At 44.7% G+C, this 13,027-nt stretch overlaps 1 protein-coding gene across 9 annotated transcripts in view; it reads right to left on the bottom strand.

Moving 5' to 3' along the window:
* Positions 1 to 2,701: 2,701 nt before the first annotated feature.
* The window catches only part of LOC118097204 (carboxypeptidase inhibitor SmCI-like), a 138,292-nt gene continuing 127,966 nt past the window's right edge, over positions 2,702 to 13,027 (bottom strand). For 7 of the 9 annotated variants that reach the window (XM_035139931.2, XM_060283019.1, XM_060283024.1 and 4 more), the window contains 4 exons: positions 11,628 to 11,807; positions 10,382 to 10,564; positions 8,598 to 8,777; positions 2,702 to 3,864 (listed from right to left, as the gene is read on the bottom strand). In XM_035139931.2, coding sequence (XP_034995822.2) covers positions 3,824 to 3,864; positions 8,598 to 8,777; positions 10,382 to 10,564; positions 11,628 to 11,807 — 584 coding nt within the window. In that variant the 3' untranslated portion in view covers positions 2,702 to 3,823. Of the gene's footprint in view, positions 3,865 to 8,597; positions 8,778 to 10,381; positions 10,565 to 11,627; positions 11,808 to 13,027 lie in introns of those variants that run through there. The other 2 variants (XR_009558585.1, XM_060283028.1) reach the window with 2 other exon arrangements.

Here is a 13,027-nt window from a genome sequence, read left to right as displayed (position 1 = left end):
ATGACTCCCAAAATGGCTTGGGACCAGGATACCTGAAATTATCCATGCACACCTTAATCCATCCATCTACTGTGTGGTTGAAGTTTGCTGGCAGCTACTGTTTCAGCAGAGTCCAGAATAACAGTATCTAATCCCCCTTTCAGGCCATCTAGCAGCTAATAGCTAAATTACACACACACACACGTGTGTGTGTGTGTGTGTGTGTGTGTGTGTGGTAGCCAGAACAGTACACAGTACTGCAAATGAGATTTATATAAGGGCCAGGCCCGTCCTAGCCATAGCGGCTAGTGGCGCGGAGAACCATGGCGTCGGGCGCTGGAAGGGCGCCAAGTGAGCGCAGGGTTCTGGCGATCTGACCAGGACTGCGCTCCACGAGCTGAGAGGCTGCACCGCATCTCTCTCCTTCTCCGAGGACTCCGTGCTGCGCCTCCTTCTCGTTTCCCCAGCGCTGGGTTCCGCTCAGTCAAACTTTGTCACCAGCGCGCGCACAGTGCCCAAGCAGCTCTTGCTGGTCCCGCGGTGCGTGCGCTGGTGGCGAAGCTTGATTGAGCGGAACCCAGCGCTGGGGAAACGAGAAGGAGGCGCAGCGCGGAGTCCTTGGAGGTGGCCTCCCGCTGCTGCCACGGTCCGCTTGGCACTCCCTTGGAGAGGCTCTGGAGGGGGGCGCTGGAGGGACCTTAGCGCCAGGGCGCTGGATGGGCTTAAGACGGCCCTGATAAGGGCATTAAAATACTGGCAATCCCTTTCCTAATAATCCCAAGCATGGAATTTGCCTTTCTCAGACTTGCCACACAAACTTGAGTTATTTTAATTGAGCTCATCCAGGGTGATCCCAAGATCTCTTTTGTAGTAAGTCACTGCCAGTAGCGGGCATTGAGGTGGTGCACAGCTGCTCACATGACTTCCAGGTGGTCACATTGCTTCACCTTCCTGGGAGGTAGAGAGGTGAGGTGTGGCAAGGTTGGTGCAGTTCAAGCCCACTGCCAGAGCCAATCTGGACCTCCCACCAATGGGCTTGCTATGTTTGGGCTTCTGGTTGGCCTCTGTGAGAAGGGAATGCTGGGCTACCTGGGCTACCTTTGGCCTGATCCACATCACCACACTTTAATAGTTCACTGCACTTTGAACACCGTCAGAGTGAAATTCAGTTGGGATCCAAAAGCTTATCTGGTTGAAATTTGTGTTCCTGTATCTTCAACAGCATTGATATACCTGCACTACTGTTGAGTCTCCTTTAAAGCATCTGTGCATAATTTTTTTGATCTATGAAAAAATAAATTGAAACAAACTGAAGGGGAAGGGGCTTTTTAGAATTCTGTCTAGAGTTGCTGCCTCTTAACTGCTCCTGAGCAGGTATAACTTGACTTCTGATATAGGGGGAAATCGGTCAGGCCTCCTTCCCATTCTATGATATTACCTGCTGTCCAGGGTTTCAGACAGGAGTCTTTCCTAACCCTGCCTACAGATTCGAGGGCTTCAACGTGAAATCATGTGCATATACAGTACCTTTTTGGAAGGTGAAAAGGGGATAGATTAATTGGGTAATTCAATTGTCAGTTAGAAAGTAGAATCCATTTGGGACATAGGGATCTTCCTTATACTTTCAGATCATTTTAATATTGTGGTGAAAGTGCCATCTACCTACTGCTGTTGAATGGCAATATCTTAAATTACAGCACCTTTTGGTGTCTATTTATGGACTGGCACCTCTGAGTGTTTGAGGAAAGAATTGGAAATTTACAGAAAGTTAAACCCATACTTGTTGTTGTTGTTTACTCGTTTAGTCGTGTCCGACTCTTCGTGACCCCATGGACCAGAGCACGCCAGGCACTCCTGTCTTCCACTGCCTCCTGCTGTTTGGTCAAATTCATTTTCGTGGTTTCAAGAACACTGTCCATACTACTTGTTTATTATGTTTGTTGGAAAGTTGTAGACGGGGCTCAAGTTCTTAGATGCTCAAGTTCCCTGTGCAGTAGGGTGTTACAATGTTAAAACCAGTCTAACCAATTGAAAGTTGCTTTAGCATCTATATGTATTGTTGCTTTAGTTTTAAAATTGAGAACAAGTCAATAAAAATGGATGTTTCTGGTAAGGAACAAGTTAGTTCAGAAAGATGCTCATGACAATGCCTCTCTGAGGCATATTATGTGGGTTTTGATCAGAAATTGTTGTTTGCGTATTCATTGTTTTGGAAAAATCATTGATATTTGCCAGTGCTCTCATCTATATACTGTATATAAAAATGTAAAATGTCTATGTTTGTGTGTCTCCACCTTTCTCCGAAACCACTTGACCGATTGCGTTGAAATTTGGACACGTCACATACGAATACGTGAGTGTTTCCATATACTTAGATTATACAGATGTCACACCTGTCACAGGTAAAAACATTTCTTTTGGTAAAACAACAAAAACAGGAACAGGAGAGGTTGCAAAACATCCACCCTCTAGCGATGTCTCCACTGGTACTGCAGCTACCAAAGCTTCCCTCTCTAAAGCAGCTCAGCTCAGGTTTGCAGGGAACCCCTGCTGGACAAGAGTGAAACTGAAGACTGAGCTAAGTGGAGGTGTCGGCTTGCCTGGGTGGGGGGTGGGGGGAAGACGGGGTCGGGACGAGGTGGGGTGGGGTGGGGGTGAGTCACAGAGATGAGCCACAGCAACGCGTGGCTGGGTACAGCTAGTATTCTTATATTTCTGTGATGTGGTGGACAGCAAAAGTAGATCCTTATAGTTGTGAAAAGACTTTTATATTTCAGTGTTGGAAGGATATACACCCATCATTTGCTTTTCAGTTGCCTTTTTATATTTGAAACATGTTATCTTATCATCAGTGCTATTTGGATATTTGTTTGGACATATGAACTGCTTACGGTATATTAATACACATGTTTCAATTAGGATAGATGGGTTGTTCTTATACTGATGATGTGTTTTATGCTGTTTTTAAGTTGTTTTTAAGTTGTTTTTAATCAATGTTTTTATATCTGTTGTTAGCTGCCCTGAGCCCGGTTTTTAAACTGGGAAGGGCGGGGTATAAATAAAAAAATTATTATTGTTTATTATTATTATTGCTAATGTAAGCTAATGTAAGCTGATTTCACTCCTTTCTTTTTTTCCCTTCCTGCTATATTTGCAACAAGGAAAAGTACTCTAAATATATGGAACAAGAAGAACAATTTGCCTGAGAAAATGGTTCTTCCCAGAGGTCTAATATTGGAAACTTTTGTTTAGGAAAATAGCTTGGAGCTTATACTTTATAAAAGTATAAAGGCATTGTGGCATTAACTCGGATTCCATAAGGTCCCCTCCATAGTACAGTAGCTGTTTCCCTATAACTCTGTTGGGTCTGGATGTAGTTAGATTGTTTATTCCTTTGAAGATTACATATTGAGGGGCCCCTCAGACTTCCTTTTTATTACACGTTTATGATGATTTGTGCTCACAGTGCTAATGGGGTGGTCATACGCAATCTCACTTTTAATGCTGTTTCCACATGCAAAAGTTCTGGGGTGGTCACACCGCTTCATTTTGAAGCCGTGCATATCCTGTAACTGAAATCATTTTTGTCCTGCTTTTGTTGCACTATAGCTCCTCTGGACACCAGTAATGAGGTAGCATCAGGGAAGCCTCGCAGAACAAACAACTAATGAAACAAAATGGACATTTGATAAAAAAGAGACTGAGGACAGTGACACTCAAAGAGCAGACTACAATTTGCTGAAGAAAAGTTGAGTTCATTGGCAAGAAATTCCCACAAAGTTTGGTACAGCTGCAAGAGAGTCAGCATTCTTTCACTTGGTGCCTTTGTTCCATGAAAGATTAATCAGGGGTATCGTTGTCTGGGGTCATAGTTTTCACGTGGAGCTGAGGGGGGGAAAGGAGAGCTGGTCATAAAGGGCTGTACCCAACATTAGTCCAATTCAGATAATAGAAGCATTGAAATTAATGCACATGACCAACTTAGGTTCAGTGAGTCAACTGAGAGTAGAAATTAATTGGATACAACCTAAAGAAAACTGAAGGAAGGTTGCACATTGTTCTTAAATATGAAGGTGAGGCATAGGCTATTCCAACTCCTGAGCTCCAAGTAGCCATTAGGGGCTGGTCTTTTTATGGAGTTGGCATCAGTCTCCGTCTGTTAGCCCTTGCCCACAACACCATACCATACAATGAAAAACGACGACCACATTCCAGTTAATCACTGGAAACGTTCTACAATGGACAACACGGTGGCAAAAAAATTAACACGAGGTTTTTTGCTCAAGTACCTTGATGTTACTAAGTAAAAAGAAAAGAAAAAGTCATTAGTTTTGTGTGTTGTTGTTTACTAGTCTGCCATTTTTCAACATTCCTTTGAGGCAATTCTCCATACTTTAGCTCTCGTCATACAGTAATAAGAATAAGAATAATTTTATTATTTATCCCACCCATCTGGCTGGGTTTCCCCAGCCACTCTGGGTGGCTCCCAGCAGAATAATGAAAACACACTAAAACATCAAACATTAAAAACTTCCCTAAAGTAGCAGAACAAAACCCTGTTGATCTTGCTGCATTGTTCATTTGAAAACACTTACAAGTCTCCCTGCACTCTAGGGCTGCGTGCACACGATACTTTACATTCAAAACACAATCTTTCCCTCAAATAGTTCTGAACATTGTTGTTTACCCCTCACAGAGTTGCTATTCCCAGCAACCCTTACTACCATGCCCAGAATTATCTGGGGGAAAGAATGTACTTTAAAGGTGTTGCAAGAACATAGCCTAGATCACTGCAGTTTGCAGTTTATTTGGATCCCTTCCAGTCGGGATTCAGGCCTCACCATGGGACTGAAACTGCCTTGGTCGCACTGGCTGATGATCTCCGGCGGGCTAGGGACAAAGGTGAGAGCTGTTTCCTAGTCCTGCTGGATCTCTCAGCGGCTTTTGACACCATCAACCATAACATCCTTCTGGACCGTCTAGACACAGTGGTTCCACTCATTCCTCCTGGGCCATGTTCAGAAAGTGGTGGTGGGGAGGATGCGTGTTCAGACCCCTGGGCTCTCACTTGTGGGATGCCTCAGGGATCTGTCCTCTCCATGCTTTTTAACATCTACATGCAGCCGCTGGGAGAGATCATCAGGGGGTTTGGGCTGGGTGTTCATCAGTATGCGGATGATACCCAGCTCTACCTCTCTTTCAAATCAGAACCAGTGAAGGCGGTGAAGGTCCTGTGTGAGTGTCTGGAGGCGATGGAGGATGGATGGCGGCTAACACATTGAGGTTGCATCCTGACAAGACAGAAGTACTGTTTGTGGGGGACAGGATGTGGGCAGGTGTGAAGGACTTCCTGGTCCTGAGTGGGGTAACTGTGCCCCTGAAGGACCAAGTGTGCAGCCTGGGAGTCATTTTGGACTCACAGCTGTCCATGGAGGCGCAGGTCAATTCTGTGTCCAGGGCAGCTGTTTATCAGCTCCATCTGGTACGCAGGCCAAGACCCTACCTGCCTGCGGACTGTCTCGCCAGAGTGATGCATGCTCTAGTTATCTCTCGCTTGGACTACTGCAATGCGCTCTATGTGGGGTACCTTTGAAGGTGACCTGGAAACTACAATTAATCCAGAATGCGGCAGCTAGACTGGTGACTGGGAGCGGCCGCCGAGACCACATAACACCGGTCCTGAAGGACCTACATTGGCTCCCAGTACATTTCCAAGCACAATTCAAAGTGTTGGTTCTGACCTTTAAAGCCCTAAACGGCCTTGGTCCAGTATACCTGAAGGAGCGTCTCCACCCCCATTGTTCTACCCGGACACTAAGGTCCAGCGCCAAGGGCCTTCTGGAGGTTCTCTCGCTACGAGAAGCCAAGTTACAGGGAACCAGGCAGAGGGACTTCTCGGTAGTGGCACCCACCCTGTGGAACGCCCTCCCACCAGAGGTCAAAGAGAACAACAAGGCAGCCCTGTTTAGGGAAGCTTTTAATGTTTGATGGATTTCTGTATTTTAATGTTTTGTTGGAAGCCCCCCAGAGTGGCTGGGGGAATTATTATTATTATTATTATTATTATTATTATTATTATTATTATTACAGAAGAGCTTCTCTTGCCAATTCCAAATATTATCAGAAGCCTGCTGCACAGAAACTCGGAGCAGGGCCTTGAGTGTGGCTGCCCCTGTTCTGTGGAATAGCATTGCTGTTGAGATACCCCAGGTGCCTGCTATCTGCACTTTTTGAAAAGAACGGAAAGCCTTTTCGTCCCAACAAGCTGTCCAGCCAGATGAATGGGTCTGTTTCTGAGTGTCTATTTTGCATTTCTTAAAAATTATTTTTAAATATATCTGCTTTGTTGTGTATTTTCAACTGCTTCTTGCTGTTTCAATTGTATATCGGGATGATTGTGTAGAATGTGATGAATAAAATGGATGACAATAAGAATAATCGTCTGGGATCCTGTATGATTGGTGTTCCTGATTGCTAGGAAGGCTTATAGGCATGTCCAAGCAGATATGGACACAAGCTTCCTTCAGACCTTGCCGCTTCAAATGGTAAATACTGGAACAGAGCTGGCAAGAGAGCTGGACCAACACCTCCAACATAGTTTCACCTTAAATGTAAAGGGACCCCTAACCATTAGGTCCAATTGCGGATGACTCTGGGGTTGCGGCGCTCATCTCGCTTTACTCGCCGAGGGAGCCAGCGTACAGCTTCCAGGTCATGTGGCCAGCATGACTAAGCCACTTCTGGCAAACCAGAGCAGCACATGGAAATGCCATTTACCTTCCCGCTGTAGCGGTACCTATTTATCTACTTGCACTTTGATGTGCTTTTGAACTGTTAGGTTGGCAGGAGCAGGGACCGAACAACGGGAGCTCGCCCCGTCACAGGGATTTGAACCGCCGACCTTCTGATCAGCAAGCCCTAGGCTCTGTGGTTAAATCAGGCCTTTTGGGACAGGCAACAGCTCAACAAATACATGAGAGCCTCAAGCAGAACAATCCAGTCCCACATACCCGAGCACTTTATAAAAATGTTGATTTCATGAATTGCCATATTTTCCCATGTATAAGACATCCCCCATGTATAAGACGCCCCCTATTTTTTTGAACCCAAAATTAAGAAAATGAAACCCTAAAATAGAAGTGAAAATCTGGATGATTGGCAGTGGCAAGTTGTTGATATTTTGGGGGGTGATCGCCCTCAAAGTTCCCAGTGCACCGTGGTGCAGAAGCAAAGGCAGCGACTGGGGGGGGGCACCACATGCTTCCCCTTTATGGCAGCTGCTGCTGCGGGGAAGCAGGCTCCCAAGCAGGATGCCAAGGAAGAGCCGGGGGAAGCAGCGGCCGCTCTGCGTCGGGCCATGCCATCAAGCAAACTGAACTGAGGAAGGAGGTGAGCGCACTGGGGGCAGGGTGGGAGTTTGAGAAGGGAAGAGGGGGGGAAGGAAAGAAGGGGGGCAAGGAGAGGTAGCTGAGGTAGCTCTCGGCGGCGCCTGCTCTTGATCCTTCAGAAGCTGAGCCAGTCACCAGCATGCAGGCCAAAGAGGGGGAAGAAGGGGCGGCAGCAGGGCAGGAGGGACCGCCTCAACCCGCCCTGGCCAAAATCCCAGACATATGCTTAAATATTTTAAAAGTTCCCCCAGATGCCCATGTTCCGTGTACAAGATGACCCCCAATTTTTTACTAATTTCAAAAAGCAACAAACCTCATCTTATTCACGGGAAAATATGGTATCTTATTTTGTTCCTTAGAGGCTGGGCATTCCCATAGTCTACTGCACTAGAGCAACTCTAGGAATGCTCATGCAATGCTTCGGGGGTGGGGAGGAAGTGGCAAATTATCATCCCTGCAGCGGTGCCATGCCATTGCCTATGTGTTTCCCAACCTTGGGTCTCCAGCTGTTTTTGGACTACAACTCACATCATCTAGTACCATCAGCCATCCTCACTCAGGATCATGGGAGTGGGATTCCAACAAAATCTGGAGGCCCATCCCTCGTATAGGTTGGTGTTTCCCAACCTCGGCCCTCCAGATGTTTTGAGACTACAACTCCCATCATCCTGACCGCTGGTCTTGCTAGCTAGGGATGATGGGAGTTGTAGTCCAAAAACACCTGGAGGCCCACAGGTTCCCCATTCCTGGTCTAGACCTTGCACTGCTCACTTTATTTCTTTTTGGGAGGCTCTACACTCTACACGCCCTTCTCTCTGGCACTGTAGGCTTGCATGCCCCTTGGTACAGTAAAAAGCAGCAGTAAAAAGGAAGATGGCGAACCACACCCCCATACTCTATACTGAAACCGGGTGTCCATCCCACCAAACCCCAGCACACCTGTTACCTCTTCCATTAGATAAGGACAAAATACTGCATTGCTGGAAATAGAAGTTACAGGTAGGTTGGTAGTCGAAACAAAATTAAACAATTCCTTCCAGTAGTACCTTAGAGACCAGTGTACTGTTTCTGAAGAAGTGTGCATGCACACGAAAGCTCGTACCAATAACAAACTTAGTTGGTCTCTAAGGTGCTACTGGAAGGATTTTTTATATATTTTGTTTGGAAATATAAGTCTTACGGATAATACTAAAATAAAAGTAGGTGCTGTCGATTGTCTTTTTGTCTTACCATAACTTTCGCACTGACGGATGCAATCAATCCGTTCTGTAAAGTTGTTCTCATTGCCTTTACAGCCACCATAGATAAACAGCTCACATCTATTAGTCTTGGTATTATAGAAATAGCGACGAATGTAGAATCCACAGGGTCCGCTGACTACAGGGAGCATACATCTCCTAGGCATATATACTGGAGGGGGGAAGAAACAAAGGCAAAATGCTCATATATATAATCACACCATTTGAAAAAGAGAACATTATGGCAAAAGCAAATTATTATTATAAAATATGATAGCCATAATCTTAAGGAACATTGCAGAAGGTTGTAATTGAAGTGGAAGCTTGCTGCTCAATATCTATATCTAACTTTTAAATATACAAAATATTTCAGTCATTTCCAACTAAATAAGGGTCATTTCCAACTAACCTCTATTCTAGAATAGACCATTGAAAGTAATAGCATTATATCAGCCATATCAGCCATGCCTGTTATGTTCAGTGGGTGTTCTCTGAGTAGGACTAGTCCTGGATACAACCCTAAGTTTATATCCAGACACCTGCTGTAGCTATACTACTGAATAATGATTAGAACTCGTCTCACTGAAAGGATCTCTCTGTCTCAATTCAACATGGTCTGCGTACAGTGCTATTCTGCTCTATCTTTCTCCAGTTCCCTGTGCCCAGTGGTCACTGGTGCCCACTGGGACTTCTGGGGGAGGAAGACATGGACTCCAACAGTATCACCGAATTGTAGAGTTGGATGGGACCACGAGGGTCTCATCTAGTTCAACTTCCTGCAGTGCAGGAATCTTTTGCAGAACATGGGGCTCAAACCCACGACCCTGAGATTAAGGGCCTCACGCTCTGTCGACTGAGCTACCTCAGCAGTCAGCAGGTGGAGCCAGCGGCAAGGACAGCCAGTCCCATCTCCTGGATTGGTTGTAAGAATCACAATATGTAGGCAGCTGTGGGCTGGCTGATGGCTGATGGACCAGGGTTTCCCCTGCCTTTGCGGCTGCAGTGGGCATTTTAGTGCAAAGATGAGGAAGCTGTGATGCTCCAGATGCCAGACTACAACAGCATGATGGGAGTTGTAGTCCAACAGCATCTGGAAAGCCACAGCTTCTTCTCCAGACTTGATTGAACAATTGCTAGAATCTCAATACTGAAGATAAGGGCTGAGTTCAAGGGCTTTCCTTCTTTTTCATTGAAACCTGTGTTTCTTCCTTTCCAGAACAATAAGATTAATCCCCTCTGAGGATTTTTAAAAAAGCGAACACAGTCAACTAGCTATCACCTCCCCCAAAAAAACCATCTCATAGCAGAAGACTCTCTTCCTTTCCTATAGCAAGGCAACTCAGTTGGGGCCAAATTCACACCATGCATTTCAAGTGTTATGATAGAGTCATGGCTTCCCCACTAAGAATCCTGGAAACTAGTTTGTTCAGGGTGCAGAGAGTTGTCAGGACACCCTACCCTCCTCAGAAAGCTAGTTTCCAAGGTTCCCTGTGAAGAAGGATTGGTTGTTAAATCTCTGCGAAGGGAGGAGGGTTCTTTTAACAACACTCAGCACCCTTAACAAACCACAGTTCCCAGAATTCTTTGGGGGAAGCCATGACACTTTAAAGTGGTATCATAGTGCTTTTTAAAATGCATGGCATGGGTGTGGCCTAGGAAAGAACAGACAATTGCATTGCTGGAGTTCGAACGACACTTCTCCATGACTAATGGTTAGAGTAAAGTGTAGAACATTTGGGGCTGTTTGGGAAAGCCCACACATTTATTTGCGCTTACCAACATCTGCACACTCTCGAACACATTGTCTAAAATCCAGGAAGTTGTTGTTATTGCCTCCAGAGCCATAATAAAAGAACATTGTACACGTCTTCTTTTTGAAATTATAGAAATATCTTATTGAGGTTTTTCTGCCCCTTACTCCCCTGTTTAGCGGGAGTTTGCATTTATTAGGCAGCAAGTCTGGAAAAAAAGAAGAGAGAAGAAGGCAAGGCTCCTATCTGAAATTTCATCTTTTGAAACACAGAAGATGAACACAGTATTGGAAGATGTCATGTTTCTGATTCCAACCCCTGAGAAGTGAGAAATGAGGGACTTCTGGAAAGGGATCAAGTGCTGACCATGAGAGATGAGCAAAATCACTGGTGTGAGTTTGCTTCCCCTCCTCCCTCTACAGCCCCTTTTGCCGTTTGCGCCATGTTTCTTAGATTGTCATCATGTGGGCAGGGACTGTCTTGTTTTTGTTTTTTGTTTTTATTGATCTGAATGAAAGCCAATTTGGGTAAAAAATGCTTTTAATAAATAAAATCACACAGACCAAAAAGGGTTCTAGTTCTGAGTAGGCTGCATTCATGGATCTGCTATAACCATCTTTCATTTTATTTATTGTTTAAATGTCTGGTCCTACCTTTCCACATTATCTCCAATGCCATCATAGCATATGGTGATTAGATACAGTGGTACCTTGGTTTACAAACACAATTGGTTCCGGAAGTCCGTACTTAACCTGAAGTGTACTTAACCTGAAGCGAACTTTCCCATTGAAAGTAATGGAAAGTGGATTAATCCGTTCCAGACAGGTCCGCGGAGTACTTAAACTGAAAATACTCAAACCGAGGCGTACTTAAACCGAGGCATGACTGTATATGGGGGAAAGTAGAGTTGCAAAAAAAAGAATCCTGATTTTTTTTCTTGCCCCTTCTTCAGTAAGTGGCCCCATTTTTCCATATTGTATAGAAAAGAGAAAATAATGGAAGAAATGAGTAATTTAATAGCCCTTTCCTCCAGGAAAGAAAGTGGATTAAATGATGAGCAATTCATCACAGATCTTCCAGGGGGACTGACCAGTGTGCCAATCAAACAGTCTGAAACTGGGGGGGGGGGAGGCACCAAGGGAAGACCTCAAGGGTGCTATTCCACCCAAGGGCATCATACTGGTGACCCCTGCAGTAGACTGCTCAGCATGTTAAGAATAACAGGCTCTTGGTTGTCCAGATGAGACCCCAAAGGTAGCATTCTCCCTTACCAAACCTTTCACATTCCCAAATGCAATCCACCGGATTCATGAAGTTATTGGCATTGCCTCCACAGCCACCGTAAACGAATACTTCACACTTCCTGGTATGGAGATCAAAGTAAAAACTTGGAAAGCTTGCTTTGCATCTTCCTGTTTCTGCAGGGAGTTTGCATTTTGACGGATATCCTCCTAGAGCCAAGAGAAAGAGAAAGAGAAACTTCCTTATCACATCCTGAGGAAGCTTCCACATGGAAGTTTATTGTGGACGCACTTGCTAATACATGCAAGTTTTACGTACAGTAGTTTCTATACAATTTTGTCCTCATTAAAATGCCATCACACATTCTTTTTCCGTTTAATCCAGATTTACCCTTTCTGTGGAAAATCCAAAAAAAGTCCCCCCCCCCCAAAAAAGAGAAACACTACGGAAATTGTAGCTCTGGATTAAATTTAGGTGAGGGGTGGAGACATTGGATTGCAACACCCATGCAATTTTACCTCTGGTCACATCCACCACTAGGATGGAGCAGTTACAGGTAGGTAGCCGTGTTGGTCTGAGTCGAAATAAAATAAAAAATTTCCTTCAGTAGCACCTTAAAGACCAACTAACTTTTTATTTTGGTATGAGCTTTCGTGTGCATGCACACTTCTCATTCAGCCCTTTGGCAGAAAGACAATTCCCAACCCCTGCAGCACAATGCCCATGGGTTGTATCCAATGTTAGCTCTACTCAGAGTAGACCCACTGAAGGTAATGGACATGGCTTAGTTAATTTCAGTGTGTCTACCCTTACTTTTACGTGATAAAATATATCCTTTTCTACAACAAAATGGTACTTGTTCCCAAGGAAATTGGTTTAGCATTAAGGCAGCAGAAACAAACTACAATTCATTTCTGTAGTCGTGATAGTGCTACCATTTGAATAAGGTTTGTAATCACACACACTCAGAAACTTTCTTGTTTTCTTTTATCACACTTGGCAAACTTTTGTTTGTTGCTCAGCCTGTCAGCAATGCAGAAGCATTTTTAAAGCATGAAAATGAGGGGGAGAAGAGAAATATAAAGTATGTGTGTTGCACCTGAACATGGCCATCCAAAAGAAAATTAAAAAAAATTCCTTCCAGTAGCACCTTAGAGACCAACTAAGTTTGTCATTAGTATGAGCTTTCGTGTGCAAACACACTTCTTCAGATACCATGCACACGAAAGCTCATACCAATGACAAACTTAGTTGGTCTCTAAGGTGCTACTGGAAGGATTTGTTTTGTTTTGTTTCGACTATGGCAGACCAACACGGCTACCTACCTGTATCCAAAAGAAGTCTCCCATACAACAATTGAGGGGTTATCCACACTCCCTCTTGTACTGCTGCTTCCCCTGGGGTCACTTGTCCACCCATGGCGTTTGCT

Source organism: Zootoca vivipara, chromosome 15, assembly GCF_963506605.1.
Source record: "Zootoca vivipara chromosome 15, rZooViv1.1, whole genome shotgun sequence".
In the NCBI taxonomy this organism is placed as follows: domain Eukaryota; kingdom Metazoa; phylum Chordata; class Lepidosauria; order Squamata; family Lacertidae; genus Zootoca; species Zootoca vivipara.
This window is presented reverse-complemented; position numbering and strand designations above follow the sequence as displayed.